The following is a 27843-nucleotide window of genomic DNA, read 5'->3' as shown; positions in this document are numbered from 1 at the left end:
ATATATATATATATATATATATATATATATATATATATATATATATGAAATACTGTAGCAGATATGCAGATATGTTGACATTAAAAAGAAACACTGCTCATATACAGAATTACAAATACCTTGATGGTGTTATCATACATCTTGAGTAGAACTCTATTGTGTAAAGTCATTCTTGCAATAAATTCATTTATCTTGAGGGTACTTCAAAAAACAGGTAGTAGGAATCATTGGTTGAGGTTCAACTAAAAATATAATATTTTGTTTTTATGATGAATTTCTGTTGCATTAACAAAACCAATTCTTCCATGTAATCAGCATTTGCTATGTAATCAGGTTATAAAAACTAACTTGATATTCAATGTGATTCTCATTTTGCAAGGGCATTCTTGAAAAGACTTCACATGAATCTTCAGTTTGCACATTACTGTTGAGCAACATGTGACAGGATTGGCATCAATTTTGATCAATTATTTAAACTAAAATAGATAAAATCAAACTTTGTTGCCAATCAATCAGTTTACAGACCTTTTCAGCTCATGCAAGATGTTTAATGGTCATCATTACTGTGCTATCACAAATCATGTTCCTATTATTAGGCTGCATTCAGGAAGAAGAAAGTGCATTCACTATAGCATGTGTGAAATGAAAACAAATGTTATGTATTAACTAAAAAAAAACAACCCAAAGATCACTCTGTACCTAAACCCGTTCCAAATAACTGAAAGGGTTAACCCAACCGGGGCTGAAAGCGCAGATCTGCTTAAGCCTCTCTTCATCTGCGGTGTCCCTTCACCTTTTTGTTCCTGGCAGGGGTCTTGATAGGCATACTGGAAGATCCATTCTCCATTACCTCAGGAGATGAAGCTCCTGGGGGAAACGTGGGAGAAAAACGTCTTGGCTCTTCATCAATACTTGATGTGAAGGTCTCAGCAAGGGAACATTTCAGAGGGCTGTAAAGGGGGAAAAATACAACAAGTTAAAAAATTAAAAGGGAAAAAAGAAAGAAGAGATTACAAAGGAGGTAAACTAAAATGTTATTACCGGAAATTGTGTATACTGCAGTGGCATGATGTCAAGGCAAAGCACAATGATTAATCACGTGTCTTGTAGGAGTGCCCGTCTCCCTCATAAACCTCAAACACGCTTGTTAAGTAGAAGTGAGGGAGGCCAAGAGAGGAGTGCCCGTCTCCATCATGAAACTCACAGGCTTGTTACATAGGCGCAAAGCTCGGCCAGGAGTGAGCATCCCTGCAGTGGAGCATTGTAAATCACTTACTTCCGAGTTCTTTTATAATAAATTGGAATTTCAAGGGTAAACTCTCATTGTTATCATGATTGTTCGGCTCCAAGCTCGAATTAGATTTCCGGGTGCCACTAATATAACTGTGGCGCATCGTGAGACTACAGCCGAATGGATGGGAAGGGACAACAGCACAGTTACTCTATAAGGTTGCATAATTTAAGATTTAAGTAAATATACAAATATTACTGCAGTAATATTTCTCTCTCTTAAGACGCAGCTGAATGAAGAAATGAGCCCAGACTTGGGAATCAAACCCACCCTGTGCTCACTCTTCCATGGTGGTCCGCTTCCTACACGCACTAAAAGACAAGAACAAATCCCGCTAGCGAGGATCACTTTTATTTTATTTTTTTTGACACCGGCCTTTTCATGTATATCATCACGAGGCAAGCAGAGAAGGACCTGCAGAGACGAGGACCACTGCTGCTTTAAAACAGAAGAGCATAACTGAGGAATCACCTGGCGTAGCTTCTACCCTGTGAGACAACTAAGACATCATTTATAATAGTGTCATAACTACAGGATGGAACCATCTGTGGATAACCACTGTGGAATAAGAAGAAAGCAGCACTGAGAACTGATAGCACACACCTATACACATGCACACACACTGACCACTACCGCATTGTGTAATGGTTGCCAAATTGCTGAACCTTCAGGACAGCAACACTTGTAACTGAGGGCTACTCTAATCAATAAAAAAGAGGACTTGACATATATGTGGCACGGCCGTAAGAGATTGTACTGTAGCTGTACACATCTCTGTCAGTGCTCCTCGCAAGCAAAAACAGTCTAAAGCACAGGTGTCAAACTCAAGGCCCGAGGGCCAAATCCAGCCCGCCAAGTCATTTTATGTGGCCTGCGAAAGCAAATCATGTAAGTTTCCATGACCCTTGCTAAACTCTGATCCAAAACTTTAGCTTGTCGTGTATAATGAAAAATAAAGTTGAGATTTTTTGGTTTGTTCTGTTACAGTAATGTAAACAATAAATGAACAAACTAGGCTGCTTTACTTCTGATTTCAAAACATTTAAGCTATCAATTTGCTGTGTACAGTAATAATATTATGAGACAATTTAAAATCGACTTGGTTTCCTCAACATATCGGCCCACTGAAGGAAGTTCTCGCTACAAAATGGCCCGCGACAAAAATGAGTTTGACACCTCTGGTCTAAAGCCTCTTGTCTTCCTTCCTTGTGTGTTATTTATTACATGTTCTAGGTTGGCGGAACCTGACAGATAGCCCTCTTAAAGACAAATGGACTTTTAAGACGCCCTGTGTGGATGGAGAAAAATGCTAAATGTCTAGCAAAACCTTAGCCATGAGTTTAAAAACTAACTTTAAAAATTGTGTTGGAATAGGATATAAAAAGCAGGTTGTCAGTTTTAAATGTGACACAACCTTCATAAGCACTCCGGTATCAACCAGGGCAAAAATGAGCAGTGTTTTCTCACACAAAAACAAAGGGAAACATAGTCTTCCGTGTGGCAAAACCCAAGCGCTTTAGTGCATATGATAGCACCGTAATGTTAAAAAAAAAGTATGTTCTTGAGTGTAGCTGTGAGAGATCCATCCATCCATTTCCTATAGCCACTTATCCTCGCAAGGTTCACAGGCTTGCTGGTGCCTATCACAGCTGCCTTGGAGCAGTAGGCAGGCGACACCCTGAACTGGTTGCCATTTGAATGCAGGGCACACAAAGACCAACAACTATTAAAGCACCCAATGACACCTAGGACATTTTAGTATGTCATGCTGTGAGAGATGCCAGAGTCAAAAGCACTGTTTCATTTTCACTGATTCTCCAGCCCTGGTTAAAGCTAGATGGAAAGTTGCAGCGTATGTATGCGTATTACCTGCTGGGTGTGCATGGGCTACTGTTGTGTCGGCGAACGGGCCGCAATCGAGGTTCAAAGGAGAAACCTTCTTTTAAACTGTCCAGGACTGAAGGAGCCACATAGGTGAAACCCTGATGGAAATCAAAAACATTTTCACCTCAAACAGATGGAAAATATTCCCATGTAACTTATTATTTTGAAAGACATTACAGTATCACAACAGTGTGCAAGTAGCAATGACAAAGTACATTTGACTGAAAAGCTTTGGGTTTGACATCAAAATACGGTTATGAAAGCTCAACATTTCACCCTTTATTTCCAGGTAGCCTATAGCAATTTAAGGTTGAACCCATACATTTTCTATCTGAGAGAAAGAGGTCTTTGTGACCTACCTGTGTTTTTAAAGTCTACATTTTGCACAAGACGTTATGAAAAGACATGGAGAGGATGCACCGGAAGATGTGCACCACACAAAGGAATAAGGGTTTGCCAACAAAAAAAAAAATCTTGGGAGAAATGTTCACAAACAGTTCAGACTAAGTATTTTACCACAGTCATTAGGTGTGAACAACTAAAACAACAAAAAATCTTGCTCATGATTACAAACATTGCAAATGTCATCTGGGAAACTCAGTGGAGATCATGGCAAAGCTTGAACCTCTTACATGATTGCCGTTCGTTAAGCTTTTCAAGGTTCAAATAATGAAAAGTTATGTCTCTGGTTTCAAATGGTGTATGTGTATTCAGTGACGGCACTGAAATTATGCCTCTCTCTACTTGTTAACTGTCAATCAAGTACCACTATACCCATCTACAAATCACCAATGCACAATTGTTATGCTTACAGACCCCTGTATGTATTGTATTGGGTCACCAAAGCCAGAATCAAATTCTAGGCCAGATGACACTAACCAGTGTTGTAACTGATGTCAATGAAGTTTGATGAAAGGAAGTTAGTGCTCACATGACTACAGAATGTTTTTTTGTTTTGTTTTGTTTTGTTTTACAAGAACTATAAACTGAACAAGTACATTAAAAAATTACATCAACATCCATTGATCTATCTGAGACACAACCTTACTCATATCACTATGCAACAGATTGTTTCATAGTTACTCGCTTAAAGCTGAATTATCAAAACAGTTACCATACATTAACTAGGTCACTTTGGATTTTTACCAATATACTGTAGACACAGATCAAACAGCCATTGTGAGTTTTGTTGATGTTTACAGGCCTGCAAACAAATTTGATTATCAAGAAAAGTCCATTTGATCATTTGTCCAAATATAAAATTAAGGTTGTTATTTTAGTTTAATCACAAATAAAGGGAAATATTTCAGGCCTTAGTTTTGAGGCAGAATATTTCATGTTGATAATTTTTTGTGGCCTTTTTTCCCCATCCCTACTCACTGCAAAGGTGAGCTCTCCACTTTGACTGAGTAAGGTGTCATCTGGACTGTCCACTGGGGTCTGTCTGGTAAACCTGGTGTCAAATTGGCTCACGTCTTCATCGGACTGCTACATGAACAAAGAAACAAATGGAACACTCAATTAGAAAAAACAAAAAAGGGTTAAAAGAATACATCCATAAAATATGGATTTGAACTCAATAGCAGCTTTCAGACCAAAAAGAACAGGAACTCTGAATTCAAGGTACCTAGCCCTATGTTTTTTTTGTTTGTTTGTTTTTTTTCAAATCAGACTGACGACGTCTGCACTACTCCTCCTGCACAGCAAGTGGCATTAAACGTAACACTAAAAGACACAAAGCACAATGATGCACGAAAGAAGCGTCCATTGACCCTGCGTTGTAATTTGTTGCAAGTTGCAACACGCTGCATGCCGATGGAGCCAAATCAGTGTTTTCTTTTATTCAAATTCAGCTCAGTTAGTATCATAATAATAAGTTGATATACTTTATTAGAGGTGGGAAATTGACTGACAAAGCTACGAGTCGCTGACGGAACCCCAGATTTCTGCCTTGTGCCTTTCTTCTTGGAGTTGAAGCAATTTGCCATTGGATGTATCCTCGTATCTGTAAATACTGATATACACACCTACCCAAAACAAGACACCGCCAAGTTCAAGCAACCAATTAGCATTTGTTAGCACAGCATGCCCTGCTTCATGGTACTTGCAGGTGGTCCTTGTAAAACCTTCCAAATACAGTGTATGAAAAAGGGGAGTACACAAACTGCCAAGGTGCATCAGAAAGTTTTTCAATTGGTTCCTGCGGTCTGAAGGCACTAAGGAGACATTAAACAAACAAATGTTTTACCAGCTGTGGCTTGTATGGTGGCTCAATTTTCTTGTTTAATAGGTCATCCCACTTGATTTGCTTGAAGAATGGATGTGCCTAGGGGAGGGGGGTACAAGATTATGTTTAAAAAATCATTTCATTGACCTTTTGTTTATACAGTGGACCCCCAGTTTACGACGTCCCTGCCTTATGTTTCTTTTTTCACCTTATGACGTGGACCGTGACGTTGTTTTGTCCCCTCTTTATGGCATTTTTTTCGCCTTATGACATAAAAAAAAAAAACAATTTCTCTTCTTAAACATGGCGGTCAATGTGCTTGCGTCTCTGCTAGTCGCTCCGCACTCATACGTCACGACATGCATCACTGCCTACGTCACTACAATACTGGTCTGCTATTGGTCTGCGTCACAACTCCCTAAGATACTGGTCTGCTATTGGTCGGCGTCAAGGAGTCACTAAGATGCTGGTCTGCTATTGGTTTTGACATACATATGCACATTTTTATATTGGACACATTCTTACTTACAGTAATTATGGTAATGAGACAAGCTAAAGGGCAGAAGTCAGATGGCTGTTAAAGATGGCAGCTAAAAGCAGCTAGTGTTAGCTGAGGTTGTTACATTATTATTTGTAATTAAAAAAAAAAAAATGACCACACTGAAACAACGTCCACGTGCACCCACACACAGGAATATTATGGTAGCTTTTAATGAGAAAATAACACTTGTAGCAGAGCAGTTTGCATATTGTGAGAGTACTATAAGGTTTGGGCCCTCACTGACCAAGCAGGACAACAAGGAAGTCCAACTCGTGGTGAAACTCTACCAGAGGCTCTCTCCAAGGCACATTCAGCTCCTCCGTGCACGGTCTCTCTCTCACTTGTTGAGCAACTCACTCATCCGTAAGCAACACACTGGTCTCACTCATTAAACCCTCAATAAACATACAGTGCGTCCTACACGCACTAACATAGAAAAAGACTAGAATTTGACCCTAAAATTAAGGGTAGGTCCTACACATAGGTGCGTCCAGTATTTGGAGAATTACTGTACATCCAGCACGATACCACATCTAACAATTCTTTCAGGAAAAACATTTTTGGTTATACGTAAATGAGTGATGACTTAATAGATGTTCAGCTCACCTGTATTTTGTTTCACAGGGTATTGTAACTGTGTTATTAAATTCCCCAAATCCACCATAAAGGCTTTTTAAAGCAAGTTGTGTTTTGATATAGTATGTGAAAACAATTACAAGACTGATGCAGAGAGACAATCTACTCTGAAATGGCAAAATAATCTTAACATTTGCCCTTGGGGGATCAATCTGACCTGCAGGCTAATTTTGAAATTAAAAAATGAACTGCATCTACTAGGAATATCCCAATCACATTTAGTTCCATCAGAGTCTTAGTCCAAGTAACCTAATGTAAGTTGAAATGTGAGGATTGATTGATTCTTGTTCCGAAACTTCTGAAAAATGAATTGAGGTGATAAAAAAGATCTATCTTTTTTAATCTACATTATTATTGCAGTATTATTTTTGTTTGAAGGTAATGGCAACTAAGAAAATTTATGGTGGTACATGCACTCAGCAGTTCATTTGAATGATTAATGTTCATGTTCAAATTAATGTTTTAAGGCCTGAACAAACTTTTGAGCAAATATGAGAGGACTGGTTAACTCGCGTAAAAAAAAAAAAAAAAAAAAAAAAAAAATCGAAGATAAAAAACATTTCTTTGCTTTAGCCAGGAGATGGTGCAATCACTCCAACGAAAAATAAGTTTATGTAAGTCTTCAGGACTGGACTCTTTCTCAAATAGGTGAAATTTGGAGATTTAAACACTTTAGCCCAGTAAAATCAAAAACGAAAAAACTAAAATAGAAGAATCAACTTAGAAGTGCCAAAAAAATAAAAAAATACTTGAATTTCAGAACCCTAACCCAACATACAGCTGGATACCGTCTTATTTTAAACATGGATTTATGAGCTTTGCGAGCAAAAGGGTCTTAAAGGGTTTCTTTCTCTTCTACACCTACTCTAAGCACGAGTGAAATTGAAACTTACTTTGATATCAGCACCGTCTGCTTTACTGGACCCAAGTCTTTGGGATGGATTCTTCTTCAACAGCTAGATACAGAAAAAGAGAAAAGAGATTCACGGTCTGACGATAATACAGAAAAAGAGAAAAGAGATTCAAGGTCTGATGATAAACTATATATTGGTCTCTTTTTAAGTCAGAGCAACTATTGTACATATTCTATTTTGCTCATTACAAAATAATTGTCTGTAGATTATTCAAACTATTTGTTTGACATCTTGTGAATAAAACTACATCTTCCACTAGAATTGTAACACAAAATGTAATGCAATTGACCAGTGATGAAACCAGAAGTACCGTATTTTCCGCACTATAAGGCGCACCCTCAATTAATGACATTCTAAAAGTTTTTCCATATATAAGGCGCACCGGATTATAAAGCGCACCCTCAATTAATGACATATTTGAAAACTTTTTCAATCACAATATAGTAATACTCAAAGTAATAATAATAACTCAAATAATAACTCTAAACTCAGTCAATATGACCATCGTTGTTCAACTGTAAACACACAAAAGAAACAGGTAAAGCTTACTTTATCAGTTCATTCCCCCTCTACGAATCCCAATCTCAATATCGATCCATATATAAGGCGCACCTGATTATAGTGCGGAACATACGGTAGTAACAAAATGTAAAGAAATGCAGTATGCTTTCAGATCTCAAGTTGTAATGTATTTTCTATTTTTTCTAAAATATCAAGATTAGTTGTCAATATTATTTACCCTTAGTGGATTTGGAAAAACAACTACTGAAGGTCATAAGATTAGGTATTAAGTCATAATTTTCCCTGAGTAATTGTCAAACTGGTTTAGCAAGAAGGCTCAAGTGAATTGATTGTTCCTGTATGCAAGTTACCTTAGGTATGTTCGCAATAGTGACAAAGTCAAACATTAACTTGCAAACACAAATCTATCCTTGCAGATAGCTGGAAACCACTCATCATATAGCAAAAGCCGTTGACTTGTTTGATTTAAGTCTTTTTTTCCATGGGGTATTGCTCTGACAATGTGCATTATTACTTTTATATAAAAACAACTCCTAACAACCAACGTAATTAGACCTGTATCTGATCTTTTGGGGGTAGTGTGAACAATGCAGATGCGATTTTTTCAAAGGCAACCCAGGCCACTTGGGTATGTGGTCTTACATCCAATAAGTGTCCCATCTTTAGACATGCACTTCAGTCTGAACAACAAGGTCACATTCATCCGACTTGCATGTAACAAATAAGCAGCAAACATCACAATGTCCTTAATGGGCATGCGGGACAATTTGGGGTTGTTTAGCATTCAAACACAGGTCACATACACGTCGCATTTATCTGGAAATGTGAAAGACCTCACACAAAAATTTGATTCCACAAAAAGCCCTGCAGTGTGATCGAAGCCTCTTGTTTACAGACCTTTTTGATGAGATCCTTGGCATCGATGGTCAGATATGGAGGTAGATTAAGTTTACATTTCAAAATCTTATCAATGGTCTTTTTTCGGTTTTCCGCTGTGAATGGAGGCTAGAGAGAAGGGCAAGAACACATTGAAGCATATTTATCAACATCAGAGTTCATCAAGAAAATAGTCTCCATAATCAATGAAAAGAAGTTTGTGCATTGAAAGCTATTGTATTCAACAATCAGGTTCGTCACTGAGGAAAAAAAAACAAAGAAACACAATTTCTATTCTCGAGGTCTATCTCATTCATCGAGGTACAGTTTTGTCAGTGCTTTTGTTCTCCACAAATTAAAAGCATTTCCCAAATGTGTGATAATGTGAGCCTCTTATATTAGTAATGTATTAGTAGCCATATTTATTCGATTATTATGGTGCTAATCGGATGATTATCGGACTGGCAATATACCACAACTTTAGAAGTCACGGTTATTTAAAAACGTCCAACTCTGTCAAAACCCATACTTTTTTTTTCCCCACTCACGTCGTCTACCTCAGCGATGCCCCAACCTTTTTATCACTACGGACTGGTCAATGCTTGGGATTTATATTATATGTATATCACACATGAGTCCCCCCTCTGCTGCAACAAGCAATCGCAGTGTCCTTTACCTGGTTTGTCAGCTTCAGTACCACTGTCAGTTTGCTACTGCGTCTGACTACGGCGGGTAAAGTGGCTAACTTTTTATCACATGCTACTTTAACGGAGTGATTCATGTGATATCGCACAAGGTAGGATGCGAGCTGTCTATCAAGCTAAAGTGTCAAGAAGAGTCAAGAGGGCGAACGAATGAAACATTTATCCCAGTCCAAACAAAGTCAGCTGTCTGGGAAGTTTTCGGCTTTCGAAGACAAGCAAGCAACACTGCGAGTGAAGAACAAGCTAGTAGTATAGCAAGTGAGAGAGAGAGAGCAAAAAAAAAAAAAAAAGAGAGAGAGAGTGCGCTTGTTTGTCTAAGCGTGGTAAATATTCAACATAAAATGACAGAATACACACAGTACTATAGTAGTTGATGGATTTGATCATTTTTAAATATTATTTTATACTAAGAGAGCATATTTCAGTAAAAATTGGAGGTGTTCCATTAGAAATAATTCATGTTTACGTTTATTGGTGAGCAAAACCCGTGTTGCTCCATGCTTTTTTTGAATTTACATATTTAATTTAGCATGGTAAATAGTTGTTATTGTACCAAATGCTGTAGTATATATTTTGTTTAAATTTGACCAAATTACCAAAATAAAAAAATATTTTAAAATGGTATATTTTAGAGCTATAATTTCGATTCTGTGATACCGCCGTCCACCTCAGACCAACGATGAAAGTGCTGTGCTAAAATAGACTACTAAAAGAGAGAATACACTAAATAAATAAGGCATAACTGTAACAAAACAGAAACATAAATCATTAATTATTGGATGATAGAGACACACGCTTGCCTGTTACTAAAATGATAGTTCTTAGCTACCCTGGAAACGTTTTCTCTTACCGATCCAGTCATCATGTCATACATCAGAGCCCCAAGGCTCCACCAGTCTACCGCTCTGTTATGGCCTGACCTTGTCAAAATCTCGGGAGCCCTGCAACAGACAGTTGACGCAAAAAAAGAGTGAAAAATCATACAACTGATTCCTCTCTACAATAGACCCTATAATAGACATACCATGGCCCAAAAGGTTAAAGACAAAGTATCGACTAATTGTTTGTATTCAGTGAAGAGGAAGTCTTGACGTTAAAGGAATCTAAGAGTTTGAGCTTAAAGTAGTTCATTAGATGTTGCTACATTCTATGTATGAGAGTGTGAGACTGTAAAGTGAACAAAACAATATGGGGTGCACGGGAGTGTAAGAATGGAATGTTTCAGAGCAAACAGTGCTAGTCGCGGGGACGAGATGACCTTGGCACCTGGTGAAAAACAACTTTGAGGAAAACTACAACCAGGAGGAGTAAGCAAGCGATTCTGCAAGGGAAGAAAGACCAATGAAAGCAAGCTAAAGTTAACTGCAGTATACACATAGCCAATAAAATAATGCCAGGATGCCTTTGTTGATGTGCCATTTGCATATTGTGTAGTATAACTCATTGCTGGGCAACTCGGATGAGAGTACGTCTGCTGGTGGCAACAGCGGCGTACAGGGCTGTATTGAGAGGGACCCGAGACCCAGGTGCTTGTATTAGATCTGCGTGCTAGGAATAAATCCACTCGTGTGTGAAAATGCCGGCTTCCTGATACCTTTCTATTGCAGAACGAGCGCGCAAATTGTTGGATGAGTGGCAGTTGGGTAAGGTCACAAATTGGAGTCAGATTACTAACTTGAGTTTATGTTGATTTAGAAATAAAATTCCAACAACGTGTACTATGTATGGACTAGTACTATTAAACATGTGAATGGGTAAATATAAGCCTTTATATAGTGCTGTACCATATGATATCGAAAGTGCTATAAGTCCATTAATGTAATTCCATTCACCATCTAATTGTATACACAGTGGTGACATGGAGTCAAGGCCTTCATAGCTTTCACTGCAGGCACTCACACAATCAGAAGCACTGGTTGTCGGAGAGTCGTTCAGATACTTTTTTTGTGAAAAAAAAAAAAAAGTAAAAGTCAATGCCTTTTGAGTAATTATGTACTCTAATGATGAAATAGTATAATAAATATTGTTTTGCTCACTCCTTAATGTCGTCATTTTCATGACCTTTACTTACTACTGATGACACATGACTTTCGTGACAAATTAGTCAGGACATACAAATTTCCACTTTAATGCTTGTTTATTTGGGATGAAGTGTAAATTAAATATGAAGAATGAAACATGATTTTTTTTAATGTGGCCAAATGCATTTGGGATTTAATATCAATGGTAAAACATCTGGTGACCGCTAGGCCAACCAAATGGCAAACCATATTTGAATTGACACAAAAATCTTAAATTTCCTATAGTGAGTTTGGCAAAAAAAATAAATAAATAAAAACACAAACGCCTGTGTTACTCACATGTACTCTATGGTTCCACAAAATGTGTGTGTGAAGCTTCCATCATGAATTGACTCCTTACAGAGGCCAAAGTCAGTTAGCTTGATGTGTCCTTCGAAAATAATAGTAAGAAAAAACATTAATTCGCACCACTGACTGTTACAATTAGGAATACGCAATGGTGGAAATTGACTTTATGATATAAAATAATGAAAGGCCATGCCTTGTCAATAAATTTTGATTTTTCAGAACATTGGGTCAAATAATGAGGAAAGGTTCGAAGAGCACATTGACAACTAAAACAAATGAGAAGATTAAGAAAAAATAAAATAAAAATGAAAAAAAAATCCAGTGTATGCATGCACTATAACCAAGACATTTTGTTTGATGTTACCTTGATGATTAAGCATGACGTTCTCAGGTTTGAGGTCTCTGTAAATGATTCCATTGGAGTGAAGGTGACCAAGAGCCAGTATGATCTCGCCGAGATAAAAACTGCCCAGACACAAATTGCTTGAATCAGTTCCCAAAATCAAGGTATAGTGTACACAGACATTAGACATGATTGCAAAAAAAGCAATTTCCTAACCTCAAATTCCAACATTGACCTACAGCGGATGTAGCAAACTAGCAGACAGACTATACCATTTTACAATTTCAATTGGGACTAGTTGGGACTAGGCATGGGATGACTGGCAATATAACGCGGTTCTAGAAGTCACTGTTATTTAAAGCTTCTGCAACACGACCCTAGATAAAGTGGAAGATAATGGATGAATGGATTTTCTTATTTTAGTTCAAATTGGATTGGACGTGTTCAATCAGAAATAATTCATGTATACTTTACTTTATTGCTGAGCAAAATTCGTGTTGCTAACTAAAGGTTTGTTTTGATTTTATTTCCATATTTATTTTAATGTAACATGGGAAATGTTTGTTATTGTAACAAACGCTGTATTATAAATGTATTTTGTTTAAAAATAAAAGTGGTTTTATAAATTGGGAAAATGGCAATTTACCCAATTTTAAAATAATATGTTTTGGAGATGTAATTTCATTTCCGTAATAGCGCAATACTGTGATATATTCGATCACTTGTAAACTATTTGCAGAATAGGTCTGCAGGCTACTCATGTGATCCTCGAGAGCTACCCAGTGCCCGCGGGCACCACATTAGTGACATTAGTGTAATAGTTATAGAATTTATAGCCAACTTCAAAGAGTAGTGTTTGTCCACATGTTATTTGGGGGAAAAGACATGTTTCTTGCAAAACAAAACTTAGTAAATGTAAAAAAAAAAAAAAAAGACCACTTTTTTTTATTCTGACTTGCAAAGCAGATTGAAGTTGTGTGATGATTCTTTGCACATCAATAGATTGAAGCAGAAATATTTTTTGATTGAATCAAATAATTTTGAATCGAAAATCGATTCTGAATTGAATCCGAGACCCTAAAATCATAATCGAATCAAGAGACAGTCAAAGAGTCTCGCTCCTAGTTTTGGGATATCAAAATATTAATCATCGTCCATTTACGCTTTTATTCAGAAAAACTTGACCACTTAAATTTTTTACAATTTGGTTCGCCATGTTTGCTTTGATCTCGCAGGTCAGGTTTTCTTGTTTTTACCCGAGATCTTGTTGTCGTGAGATTTGGTCTACAGGATCTCATTATAGAAAAAAAAAAACTCCTAAAAGTGCTATATTCAAGCTCGAAATAACAGCAACTCAAACAACATTTTTTTTAGTATCAGTGACTAGTGAAGTAAAACACGGGTCAGGTTACAATGAGCCAGAAAGTAAAAAGTGAAAGCAAAATGCTCCGAAAGATAGAGAAGAGGAACAAATGTTGACAAGTTGAAGTTAAGTTATATCAGTGGTTGCGATATGAAGAAGATGATGATGGATGCTACAGTACATGTAAGTTCATTCTATTATTTTAATACATTTTACTGTTACATTTGTTAATATCTGTTGTTGGTTTTTGCTCACATCTTGTAAACACAGTTTGAACCTTAAAGTTTGTGGGCTTTTTGGGACTCCATACATTTCTGTCGGGACCCACAGTATTTTAGTAAAGGTAAAGTAGAGGTAAAATGACCACTGGGAAATGCAGTGCAGCCTTCCAAATTAAGCACACAAGTTAAAATAAGATATACAGGTAAGTCAAAATTACAAACTGAAGTGCTTTAGGAATTCTTGACACTGAATAAGATGTGTAAGTTTCCTATGCCTTGGGCTTCATAATGCAGTAACAACTTTGGGTTAACCAAAGCTTCTGTAAGCAACTCCTCTGATTGCTACCACCCAACTGAGTCTGCTGCCACTCTTCTGCTCGCCCCATTACTGTAATAACCGTAAGAGTGTGTATGTTGTCTGTGTTGACTCTAAGAGAATATACTGTAGGTTGAAGATAATTTGCAAATGATTGTATTGTTTTATTTTCATTTTGCACAATGTCCCAACTTGATTGAAATTGGAGATGTATCCGTAAAATAAAGCTGTATTAAATAGTACGTTTACATTTTCTGCAACAGGATTGACAATTCCTTACCAAGCAGTATCCTCCATGAAAATGCCTTCCTTCTCCAATTGCATAAATAGCTCTCCTCCTGGTGACATACAACTACAATTAAGGTATAACAGTCCAACTCTCAAAAGTACAGATACAATGCAACCTTTAAAGGAAGAAGACAATCTTTTCAAAAACAGCAGTTAAAAAGTCGATTTGTTCAAATTTGGAAAAACTGTTTCCCATACAGAAATCTAGGAATAGACTAACCTGTCTAAACTTAAACAAGTCTAATCAATTTGCTTCTGAGATCTTATTTAACTTGGGATTCACAAATCCCAGACGACAGAGCCTCATTCTAAAGTAAATAGCCTACAAGTAAGGATGTTCTGAAAACCTGGGGTGGAATAGGCTGACACGCATTTTAAATGTGTGTGTTTATCTGTGTATATGCATGTGTGAGCGCTAATCAGAATGCAAACACCGTTCTGAGGAAAGACTTAAAAATTAAAGCGTGGTAAGGCTATTTCATTGACCCTGGTATGATCTAGTGCAGTGGTCCGCAACTACCGGTCCGCAGACCAGTACTGGTCCGTGGATCAACTGGTACCGGGCCTCATTGGCTGCACCCAAAAGGATGTTTTGGAGATTATTTAGTTTAACAGTTAATACATTTGTGCTTGAGCTTTGTTTTTTTGGCGCCACCTTTGGCTGCTGTTGATATTACATACATAGTGAGAAGGATGATGTGGTTTTTAGAGTAGCCAGTTTTTAGAACAGTAAACCCAACAACTCATGTGTGTGTGTGTGTGTGTGTGTGTGTGTGCGTGTGTGTGTGTGTGTGTGTGTGTTCGGGGCGGTTCTTAAATATTTTTTCATAATGATTAGAATTTGCTTCAAGAAATGATTTCCATAAGATTCAAACATATAGATTCAGATTCATACCGTTTTCATATCGTCCAGCCAAATCTGTCTGCCTGTGTACCTCAAATAAATCTACCATCCATCGCATCCACCGCAATATAAAACTGCTTTTAGTTGATCTAAAATTTGGTCTACTTTTGGAAACAAGATTGCAAAATGCGCCATGGGGGTGCAGCACAATTGCAACAGAATTTGTATTGAAGCATGGTCTGCCGAAATCACGGACATGATAGGCTTGACCGACGTCGTCACGAAAATGATGACACTCCCATTTCTAGGCATAGCGCAGTCAACTCTCTTACTAAAATGTCAAGATACGCTAGCGAAGCGGCCTCACTATTCACTGACACGCCCAGAAACCCACAAAGCCGCCTGCCAAATTCCCTAACATGGAAAACTCGACTTGCACCTGTACTAAAATGAAGTTACGCTGGTTTTTACGCCAAACACACATGCCAAAGAGATACATTGCTTCAGTAGGGCCTACTTACCACTTAGGTACTCCAGTATGAGGTAGAGTTTACCACCAGTCTGGAAGGCGTAGAGGAGATCCACTATGAAAGGATGTCTCACGGTTTCAAGGATCTCCCTCTCTGCTCGTGTATGGGCAGTGTCTTTGGCATTGCACACAATTATGGCCTCAAAACAAACATATGGGAGGGCCAACTGGTTAGGGGCAAATGTGTACTTTCTTTTTTCAAGGAGGTTACAAGATGTATTCAAAAGTACCTTTCTGAGAACCTTCATGGCGAATACTTTCCCTGACATGGCACCTTGAACCTTCCTCACCTGAAAAACCTATTAGGAAAATGCATGTTATCACTAACATAGGCAATGTGTTTGTGTGTTCTTAACAGTAATCAAGAAAAGGCAGTCTCTTTCTTTCTTAAAAGTTTTACAGATTTTTCACAAATGAGGTGCTGTTGGGAAAGGAAGAACCTGAACAAAAATTCTCAAGTCCACAAAGTAAGTTTTTGCGGTATCTTACCATAAAAATGCATTTCAAGTACACAAGAAAAGCTTCATCATGCAACAAGACAATGAGCCCAAAATGCTGCCAAAACAACAAAAGACTTTTTCAAGGGAAACAAGTGGTCGTAGAGCTTTCAAAAACTAGACGATAACTCAATAGCGCATATGTATTTTACCTTTTCAAAACTCAAGCTTAGTTTGTTCACACATATACACCAAGAAATAAAAGTAGGAATGACGAACTTTTGTCTGATATTCATCTTTCAATCTGCAACACAAATGTATTTTGTATAACACAAAAATAAAGGAACTGACTTTGTTCCAATACATTTGGAAAGGACCCTATATTAAAAACATGGCATTTAAACAGGTGCAAGGAATGTATAGCTTTCAAAGTACACTACATGGGAAGCTGATTTGAGGACATTTGTAAGCTCATTCGCACTGCTTTTCATAATTTGTGATGGTCACTAACATGTTTGAAATAGTAGAACTTTGATGTGTATATTGTCAAAATCATGTGAAAAAGTAAAATAGTAACACAGACACGTGTTGACAGTTTAGCAGCCGTTTTTTAAGAAACGGGATGGTAGTAACTATTTCCTGGCATTAGACTCAAATAGAAGAAATTTTGTAAACTATTTAAAGTAAATTATCTTTAAAACAGAAAGAAATTTTCTGAGTACTAAAGCAGCAAGATCAAGTGAAATCCAAACAAACTAGTATCAACATTTATCAGGTTTACTTCAAGACAATTCACTTTCTAACTTCCTGAAAATGTACACATGCGCGCACACACGCACACACACACGCATGCATGCAGGCATGCACACACACACACACACACACACACACACACGAACCTTGCCATAAGCTCCTTTTCCAAGCACAGTGAGTAGTTCAAAGAACTCAGGTCCAACTTTCTCACTGTCTCGATTGACACATTCACTAGTCAACTCCACTTCTTCTTTCGGCACACTGGATTAAAGAAAAAACAAAAAAATAGAAATGACACATGACAATTTGAGTATAAAAATGTATTACACGTGATGCATCCAGTTGTCATTTAATATTTGTCAATACACATGTTTGTTGTATGCATACATGTATTCCATATGCAGGTCAAAGGAGCAATATTCTACAGTTTGATAATAAGATGGTGTTTGGACTTTTGTGTCGCATACTGTATTTGCCAAAACAGTTTGCCCCAAATCACCCTAGTTTTAAAGGAGGGGCATTTTGGGACTGGATGTGACATCAGGTCATTGACGGCCATCCCTTGCCCCACCAAGTGTTATCGCAGATCGTTGTCATCATTGCTAAAAGCCACATTGCATATTACATATTGCATATTGAATGCTTTTTGCCATCACCAACAACAACATCAACAAGTTACAGTGGATAATTTCAAGAAAATTGATGAAAAGATGAACTTTGAAGGCTGCTTTACTCACATATTTCGACTACAAACATCACTGGCTCCCAAGCAGCTGTCTAACCGTTAAGTTTTTTGACAGCACAGTAGGACCTTCTTTCTTGTTGAAATGTAATCCAAACATTGCTCTGCTCTTTTGCTGTTCAAAAATTGATATTCTCCGCTTTAACGTGGTTCCAGTCAGACTTGTGTAAATAGTTAAATCGATTGTCAGAGCCCCCCTTTAACGTGCTAACTCGATTAGCTTAGCATGATCAGTTGTCACACTGGTAATTTTTCGACAGCACAGAAGGTCATTCTTTCTTGCTGCAATGTAATCCAGATATGTCGAAGATGATTAAGAAGATCCTTGTCAGGAGGAAGAACTTCTGGGAATACTTCAAAATAAAAGCTTACCAAGGCCGTTTGTATCATACACTATTAGTTAAAATGCAGTTTATTTTGAATTGACTGGTCTTTTCATAACGTTTGGCGGATGTTTGGTTGTTTCATCATAATGAAGTAGATACATAACAGGCAGCTCATTCTCCCCTTGTACTCGTTGTACTTCTTGCCCAAAAATCTGGAAAAAAAAATAATAAAACAAAACAAAACAAAATCATGTTATCCCTATTAAACACGGTCCAGTAAATGTGTCTATCCTGCCTGGGTCATTTTACTTGGTAAGTTTTCACAGAGTGCCCCGATACCCATACTATCCAGTCACCTTTCTGCGATAAATTTGTATTTGGAATTAATAGCTTAATGCACACAAAAGTGTGCGTAAAGCATGCATACAAATATTCTCATACAAAGTAGGGATTTTGCAATTAGAACTTGTGAGGACATGCATAAATTAATGAATGGACCGGTCTGACCATGCGTACACATAAAACCTAACAAACTGAAATAGAACAAGAATTGCCCAGACATAGATGGAACCATAGCCAGTGTTGCGACAGTTATCCTGGAAAATGAACTTATTTATTAAACTGATTACATGGTTCTTAAGTAACATTTATTTTATTGATTACTTGATTTTAAATTGTTTAGAATACAAGAATATCTATTAGTAACTTTCGGAAGATATCAACAATTGAGTTTAATATTAAAATGATGTGGTTTGGCAAATATTTCATTGGATGTTCATTTTTAACATTAAGGATGTGTTTCTTGATAAAAATATAAGGAAGGTGGAATAAAATGAGGCTTTTTGACTTGATCATTTTTAACAAAAGATGTCAGCTTCCAAATACTGTATAGCGTGTAATTCATGGATTCCAAAAGTCGGTGTGGTATGCAAAATTTGAAGGCTCAAATTTCTGATCCTTACATTTGATATCGTAAGGCACTAAAGCAGGGATCACCTAACTTTTTGAAACTGAGAGCTCCTCCTTTGGTACGGAGTAATACAAGGGGCTACCAGTTTGATACCCACTTATGAAATGACAAATTTCCTCAAAGTATCTGACATAATGTTATTGTTACAGGTTAATTAATGTTATGTACTTTTGTGTGAAAACCGATCATGTTAATGATTGTTGATGATTTTTTGTTTTTTGTTTTTTTTCATTAAAAAAAAAGAAAAACAGAAATACTGTGGAACAACGCACTGTGAGGGTTTTTGACTTTGAGTTGACGGACATGCTGCGGGCTCTCCTACAAGACACGTGATTGGCTCCCGGCACAAAACTGACCAATGAGGTCAGGAGTGGATTACAACTCCGCAAAGATGTTACGAGAGTGCTGTTGTAATGAATTGGAATTTCAAGTCTAAACTCTGCATGCTTGTTATCATGTTTAGTCAGCTACAGGCTCCACTCTAGGTTGACGTCTAAGGGTTGTTACACCGAGGGCAACTCTGGCCCACCAAGCTCCCTGACAACGGCCAAGGGATGGAAACGGCCAAGGGATGGAAACGGGGAAGGAGGGTTTCCTCACAGAGTTCACCACGGGGAGTTTTTGGTCCCAACTGACAGCGAAAAACGAGGGAACACTGTAAATGTAAAATTCCTAGAAAATCACAATGTTGTAAACTATTTGCAGAGCAAATATGTGATGCTTCAGGGCTACCTGGTGCCCACGGGCAGGGTCTTGCTGACCCCTGCCTAAGGGGCCTTGGGGGAGGGTTGGCGTGTCAAACTAGTTGAAGGGGTGTCTTTAGGGAGAGTCTCTGACCTATCATGGAATGGCCCATGTGCAAGGTGTGTTAAGAGTGAATTTGTCACGATAATTTTGTCGAAAACTAGTCGGGTGAAGCCAAGGTCCCCTGAGCCGCTTGACTTTGTCAACTGTGAAGTGATAGAATATTTCCATTTAAAGAAGCTCTTTGATGAACAAGAAAGTGCCTGTAAAATTAATTATGTCGATTGTTCAATTCCAAGCTTAATTTTAACGTACATATTGGCATGATACAGACCATAAAATAAGAGTACAATACCACTCCACCCAATGCAGGCCAAAGATAAGAAAATATTTGATAAGGGCTGTCACTATTGAATATTAACATAATCAGTTAGTTTATTGATTAATTGGATAGTTGATAGTCGATTCCTTTTTATTTACCAATTATTGCGTTATTATTTGGGATTGTTTAGTGATTCAAAAAACAGATTTACAACAAGTAAACAATACAAAATGAGACGAACTGACGTTGTTCGCAGCTTTTTGAAACCCATCTGTTAGTGGTCACTCAGAGTTTTCAACGTAAAAGCAGATGTTTGCAAAAGTGTTATTTTGCATCAACATAATAATAATTGGTCTGCTTTCATGAAGGACGACAAAATTCAATAAGTAATGCTGACCTGTTGAAATCAGAGGATTTGAAAGATTATAAGTTCAACAATCGCGCTAAACAATTGTTCGATTATCAAAATAGCTTTCAATTAATTCGATAGAGTAGTTATTGATTAAATTTTATAGCTCTACTGCCTTTTCTGCTGGCCTAAACATACTCAGAAAACAGTAATTCATAAATATTTTTATTCATTTGTATTGATATTTACTGTATATTAATTTTCAACTTCAACTTGCATTGTTTCACGAAAGCAGCAACGAGACACCAAATGTCGGCTGGACACTTAAAAGCTACGGCAATTTGGGGACACCAGTTGAACATTCATTCTTGGAATTTTAAGTGTATTCTGCCTGAAACACAAGCAGACAGATGCAGCTTTCTGCATTAGCATTAGCCTCCATGTCCATGTCCATATCTACAAATGGACACACAGAAAAATTGCTCACCATAAGTCTTCTTGAAGAAAGAAGGATGTTTTTTATTTTCAAATAAGGAGGCACATTGCGGCTCCACATTGGTTAGTGCAAACACTTGTATTTTTTTTACAGATTTTTGTAATGTTTATTAGTTGTTAAATAAATGGCAACCAAACGAAATGTCAGAAATACCAATAATAATTTATTTTAAATGCTCTGGAGATTAAAGGTTGCTTGATTAGCCAAAATTAAGGGTTGTGTAATATATAACCGGATTTTCCAGACTATAAGCCGCACCGGTATATATGCCGCAGCACCAAAATATGAGAAAAAAATAAAAAATAAAATAAAGGATTTTTCTCACGGATAAGCCGCACTGGCCTATAAGCCACAGGTAATAACATTAGATACAGTATTTATGCAAAAAGATGGTATATGGAAGTTAACGTGTATATATATATATATATATATATATATATATATATATATATATATATATATATATATATATAATAATTTTATTATTTAATTTTTTTGTACTTGTCTGCCAACAGCATCCTCTTTTTAACAGACTGAACATGCCTGCATGTTTAGTCCCAACATATTTATAGAACATGGATGGATATTTTCAACACCAACAGAATACTGTTTGTTAGATAGTAGTTCAAAATCGAAATACTTCAATAGCATTTTCTTTTGTCTCCCTTTGTTTGATAGATTATTTTTGTGAACATATAAACACATTACACATAATTAATATACACAATCATAATTACATAAATAAAATCATGTGTACTGTATATAAAATTTACACGTCAAAAAATGTACCCAAAATTGTATACATTCTCTTATTCAATTTAGAAACATATATTTTTTTAATAATATATTTTTAAAACTCTTTGAGCACAGCCATTGATTAATATCTTTTCAGTTCTATTTCATAGTTGTTCCATAAATTAAAACCTCGATTAGATACACACATTTGCCTGCTGGTGGCTAGCAAAAAGAAAAATAAACAACAACAGATAAGCCGCGCTGGACTATACGCCACAGGGCTAAAATCATGAGGAAAAAGTCGCGGCTTATAGTCCGAAACATACGGTCTTGATACTCAAGACCTGGTGTCATATTGATGGCATATTATTAACAATAATAATTATCATCACCATAAATATGATGTCACTGAAGGTCCAGTGTTCAAAGAAACCTTTGGAAAATGTCTTCATCAGTTCTTAAATTTGATCATTATGGGCTGATTTGCTGTCGTCAATATATTGGTTCAAACAAATGTACCTTTAGTGGTATTAGGCATTTACATAAATGAACATGAAACTGAAGTGGTGAAGTGGTGGTCTCTTTTTTCCATGGCTGTATGTTTAAGTGTGTGTTTAAGATGAATTGAACTCACTTGTCAGGTTCTGTTAAGATGCCAACACAAACATCATCCTAAGGATGGGGGGGAAAGCCCAAGTAGTTAAAACATATACAAGTACAGTGTTTTGTGTATTAATGTGCAAAGGTCTTGGGCCACCATTACATATTTTGTTTCAGCAATGTCATAATGACTACAAGTTAGCCAAATGGTGCAGCAAAAACCCCCTACACAGGCTTAATTTTTAGTAAATGAAAACCAATTTACAAAACTTTACATTTGTGTTTTTTAGTCCATCTGTTTTTTTTTTTTTTTTCTTTGTCTTACAAATCAAATAAGCAGGTTTAGGCACCCTGCCACTCCAACCTTTTGTGAACATTGGTTTAGTATTCACTTGTGTAAACCAGCTGTGTGGGCTATTTTGTTTTTCGGGTCATTCCATCCCAACCCCACCCCCCAACCTACCTCCAAAAGAAAAAAAAAAAAAAAAAAGCCAAGTCAATTTTAATTTTAATGAAGCTGCGTGGAGGCTGTGGGTTCGCTTTCGGTTACTGTCTTCCTAAGTGGGGGTCTGCATGTTTACCCCATGCCCGTGTGGCCTTTCTATGAGCATTTCGGTTGCCTCCCACATCCCAAAAACATGCAAGGTAGGTATTTTGGACCCTCTAAATTGCCGCTGTGTGTAATTATGAGTGTAAATTAATGGCAACCGATGGCCTTTTATACCATTACATAATATGGCATACAGCTTTTTGTATTAAATACATTCAGTGAACTACCAAATACAGTGCAGAGCTGATTGTTTTGATGGAAAAAAATCCTGTATTGCGGAAAGATGCGTTGTGAAGATTTCCTGCATGCTAGATAGGCGAGTTATCTAAAATTGCACTTGCCACTGGAGCTCCTTGGAAGTCGAAGTAGTACTGCAGAACACATATTTACCGGTACTTAAATCTTATACTGGAAATGTATGGGTATGCCTTCTCTTTCCGTGTCTTGGCTGTAAAGATCAAAATAAACAGCTGCTCCGGTGTTCAACTATAAGCAAGTAACAAGGAGCTTACCAAACATGATTTAAAAGCAGAGTTTGCCATTTAAATTCCAAAGCTTTTTTTCATCTTTTACGATCTTTCAACCGCCTGTGTGCTCAAAGAAGCACACGTCCTCTGCTATGACCAAAAATAAAGAAATAGAAGGATTGCCGTTCTCACCTGAGTGGGTTACAACTCCAGCCCTCAATTGGTCAATTGCCACATAGGAGTGCCCTTTGAGCTTAATGACTGAGTGCTTGGCCAATCAGGTGACAAATCACTACTGGGGTCCAAATATTGACCAAGTTAGTAGGTCAAAACATGCACCAACCAACAGATGGATATGGAATCCTTGTTGAATTCCCTTTCCGATGGTATCGGTTTTGTGATGAATGGCCAAGTAGTTCCTGACATATAAGGCTTAAAAGAGGGAAAGACACACCGTTTTTTTATTTATAAAAAAAAATTGTTGTATGTAGATTATTTAGTATTGCGTCATCATTATCAACAAGTAACCCAACTTTCACTGAAATCAAAATTGGCTTGATTAAACCCACCTAATGATTTGCCATGGAATGACCCTCAAAAAAGCAATGTGTAAGACTGAGCGACATCTAGTGCTAAACCAAGAGAATGCATTGATTTTGAAGCACGCCCACAACGGTGTCTCAAAGACCTCACTTCAGAAATGGATTACCACTACACTAATGTTCGTGTAGTTTTCTTGTTCGGGAAGCCATAATAGAAAATGGCTGTATCAGCCTCCTGCGCAGCATGACCTAATAGAATAATATTATAATCCTATAATAGTTACTGGGAATGTACCATCACAATTTTTGAGGCGAAAATGCATTTTGGGTTTCCACGCAAATCACAATTAACACCGAAACAATACAACCAAAAAAGAATGTTGTGTTGACGAAAAAAAAAAAAGCAAACAAGTGCCTGTCTGAATTTCACATGAGCACAGAGATGGAGATGGGCGTCAGTTGGTAGGAAAACACTGTCAACGGGTTGGGAAAAGAGAGCACTGCTGAGCCGACACTTCATCCCTGGGATTAGGGGCGAGACAAAAAAAAGACCTACCCAAGAAAGCACAACATCAAATTACACTTCTATGGCATGTTGCAAAAGCCAACTTTCTAATAAACACACACCAAAAAAAAAAAACACAAAGACGACAATGCAATAACTGTAAGAGGCTTTTATTTGAGTTTGAGTCATGACTCAGTTATTATTGCCACTATATTACATCTCTACCAACATTAACACACCGCCACTTAGGGCTGCACAATTAATCGAATTTTAATTGCAATTACGATATTGGCTGCCACGTTTAATTAAGATAATCCTCGGCAATATTAACATTTAAAAAGTCAAACACTTTTTTTGCATTACAAGTGAAATCAGGTACTTTGTCATCCTACCACCAACATGTTTCCCACATGTTTGCATAAAAGCTTTTCTCACGCTAATATATTATTTATCTATGTGAAATGGCATTGAGTTTCTCACCTGATTCCTAATACATAAGGAGATATCTGTCAATTGAGAGGCACTTAGAAAAATCCCATTGGCAAAAAATTGGAATAAATTCGGTTTGAAATGACCAAAAATGACATTTTGACTGCTAACTGATTCAAATTAAAAGTAAATAATATGCTTGCTTCGAAGTAGGCTTATTTTTTTGCATTGGGTTGCACTCAGCAAGTAAGTTAGCTATGTTGCCCTGTGTGCTAAGTTTTTGTCATGTCTTGTGAATTTTTTTTAATATTTACTTTCTTTATTTTATTTATTTTTTTTTCATTTGTAAGGTCTGATCCATGGCAAGGTCCAAACCAAACACCCAATGCCTCAGCGTGACACAGTTGATCAGTAACACAGTCCAGCTCTTATTTAGTATTGTTTCAGAGCAAATTTCGAAATTCTTTTGTTTTATTGAATTGTCAATAAGACATGTCTTTCTTTTTGAAAATGCTTTTAATGCTGTACTTATAACTGTGAATTGTGTAAATAAAAGATGTATTTGCCTATCATTCCAAATATAAGTATTAAAATTATTTTTAACCCATTATATGACTATAATGAAGACAATATTAAAATATATACTTTGTTTCAATGGTTTACATAAAGAAGTTTTAAGCATGAAAGAATGATTGATATTATGCGATGAATACTACTAAATTATTTTAAATTAGGACAAGCAAAAATAGGTTTGCTTTGGCATATTAAATAACGTTAATACTTAAAGATCAAACGTTCTGGTTATACCAATTGAGTGTTTCTTTTTTCAATTGAACAAAGCCTAAATTCTGACAATGACAAATTCTGTCAATATTTTTAAGTTAAGCTCGTGTTTTCCTTTTTTAATGTAAGAAACCGCTATAGTCAATTACACTGCCATTGTACTGTATGGTACAAGTCTCCAGGGTAAGCTGCTAACGAAGTATGTGGTGCGTTCAAACAAAGTCTGACATTTAAAACTCTGACAGAAAAATCAGTCAGAGCATTCAACGTTAATAACTGTAATTGCTGTAATAATGTGGGCTTTATAAAGACTCAACTACAGTACATCGAGAAGAATGGAGGTGAAATTATTTTGAATTTTACTTAATTACAATAAATGATCCATTACAATACCTACTCAAATAACTTGGCTTCTGTCTTCAATCCTAGTGGTTGCGGTCAATAAAAATGGAGACTAAACCTGTCTTTATAATATACAAATACTTTAACATTTAACACCCAAGAAAAATGAAAACAATTAAATTAGTTCCCTTTAAAACAGCATTAAAACACGAAACAAATATCCCAAGCCATAGTATGCAGTTTTAGCTCATTTCCATCAATCATTTACAGACCTGAGCAAGCTGCTTGTGACGTTACAATATGTTCACGAGGTAGATTGCTGCCGTGGTGTTGTGTGTGATTTTTTTTTTTCGGGGTCTTGGTTTGCAACCATTCATTCTCGTATTCTGTTTTCGGTTTCAACCAGACATTTATTTTGGTTTATGGCCAAGCATTCTCATTTTCTGTTTTTGGGTTCGGCCAAAGATTGTCATTTTGGTGACTCCCTCATTAGATGTCGCTAAATCTTAACACATTGTCCTTTTAAGTAATATTGGCTGCTGTAGGGGGGAAAAAAGGCTATTATACGATAGTGGCACCATCAGACATTTGCACAGAAATGTACACTTGTAAAACATAAGACCAGAACATTTTAATATAACAGTAGTATTTAAAGAGGAAAAAAAATATCAAGACAGACCTCTGTATCACTGATATCTTCAGTCTCCAAGTCTATGTTGAACACTTCCGCCATCCTGAAATGGACACACGTCAGGCAATGTACATGATGTTTCTTAATTCAATGTCACTTTTCAAAAACTGTGTGTGGCCGGCAACTAAGTGACTGGCAAGGGTAGGAAAATAAAACCGGTTTCACTTGAATGGTGAACTCTTCAAGTTGTCTTGCTGTGGTAGTTTTGTCAGGCCATGGCTTTTTACATAACAATTAGCATTGTTATTTTTTTGTGTTTGTATTTATTTTATTGCAATTTGCAGATGATGCCATTCAGTGGAAAGAAGAATGTGATTAAGTAGCTAAAAAGTTTATTGAGAAAAACTTGAATGAGAATGAGTTGAGGACACGTGTTCAAAGCAGAAGTCTCAAAGCGTTTGGCAAGAAATAGTATACATATTGATGGGGGGGTATACATGCACTGGATTAGTGGAAATTAATTAAACATTAATTTCTTGGACTTTTGTGTTCGATTTTGTTGCAGATAGCGTTTTTTAAGGAAAATATATATGGTAACAACGTGACGCAGAGCTCCTTAACATCTTTGTGCTTTTTAAGTGGCTATACAAGTATCTTACGATGTGTGCAGTTAAAATAGGCCCATTGAAAAAAACAACGAATACATTGTGCGCTGTCAATTGAACTGTTCAGCCAGTATATATAATTCGTATTAATTATAAGACAAATATAATGTATTAAAACACACCTCGATAGCGTTTGAACGCTTAAAAGATATTTTTATGCTTGGAAGTCATTCACGAGCAATGCTAACACAGGCGCAACATAAGCACGTGAGGCCCAAACAACCCTTTTTGATAATGGTTGCTTTCAAAATATGCAAAGACTTGCCGAGTTGCCATTGCTTCCCGACCAACTCGTGACCTGATGTTTACGATTGTCACTAAGGATGACACCTGTGTTGACAACATAGCTTAGCCCACTGTAAAATCCGCTAACGTAAAGTTAACTAGCTCACCTGGCAGCACTTTCCATCCGGAGAGTCCTTAGCGAACTCTATTACTGTGGTTATGTATGTGCTATTTATCTTTAATAAAAAAAAAAAATGTTTGCGATTACAGTATTTGGTCCTTCCACAATGTGGTCAACAACCTCATAAGTGTGTTTCACTCTCGTGGAGACCCAGGATCCCCTCGTTCGGGCTTCCTGGTTG

At 36.9% G+C, this 27843-nt stretch overlaps 1 protein-coding gene across 2 annotated transcripts; it reads right to left on the bottom strand.

Annotated features, from left to right (window-relative positions):
- Nucleotides 1–35: 35 nt before the first annotated feature.
- On the bottom strand, nucleotides 36–27843 carry LOC148420750 (ribosomal protein S6 kinase beta-1-like). Of its 2 annotated transcripts, XM_088419606.1 has the most exons (16): nucleotides 27649–27843; nucleotides 26640–26694; nucleotides 22377–22414; nucleotides 17205–17319; nucleotides 16099–16167; nucleotides 15861–16008; nucleotides 14488–14545; nucleotides 12329–12429; nucleotides 11956–12046; nucleotides 10446–10536; nucleotides 8913–9020; nucleotides 7473–7535; nucleotides 5424–5501; nucleotides 4556–4663; nucleotides 3161–3273; nucleotides 36–950 (listed from the first exon to the last, which is right to left on the bottom strand). In XM_088419606.1, the coding sequence occupies exons 1-16, from the start codon at nucleotides 27663–27665 to the stop codon at nucleotides 773–775; spliced, it is 1431 nt and encodes a 476-aa protein (XP_088275732.1). In that variant the 5' UTR covers nucleotides 27666–27843; the 3' UTR covers nucleotides 36–772. The 2 variants fall into 2 exon arrangements, with proteins under 2 accessions (XP_088275732.1, XP_088275733.1); XM_088419607.1 differs by lacking the exons at nucleotides 22377–22414; nucleotides 26640–26694; nucleotides 27649–27843 and adding an exon at nucleotides 17796–18079.

This window comes from Hippichthys cyanospilos, chromosome 7 (genome assembly GCF_059441005.1).
Source record: "Hippichthys cyanospilos isolate Australia breed blue-spotted pipefish chromosome 7, RoL_Hcya_1.0, whole genome shotgun sequence".
Lineage (NCBI taxonomy): Eukaryota > Metazoa > Chordata > Actinopteri > Syngnathiformes > Syngnathidae > Hippichthys > Hippichthys cyanospilos.
The sequence above is the reverse complement of the archived record's forward strand: the minus strand, read 5'-3'. Positions and strand labels throughout refer to the sequence as shown.

Coding starts and splice junctions, on each gene's coding strand:
- LOC148420750 (XM_088419606.1), bottom strand. Junction 16,009..16,098: donor CCATGAAGGTTCTCAGAAAG/GTACTTTTGAAT, acceptor GTTTGTTTTGAG/GCCATAATTGTGTGCAATGC. Junction 7,536..8,912: donor CCAAGGATCTCATCAAAAAG/GTCTGTAAACAA, acceptor TTCTGTATCTAG/CTGTTGAAGAAGAATCCATC.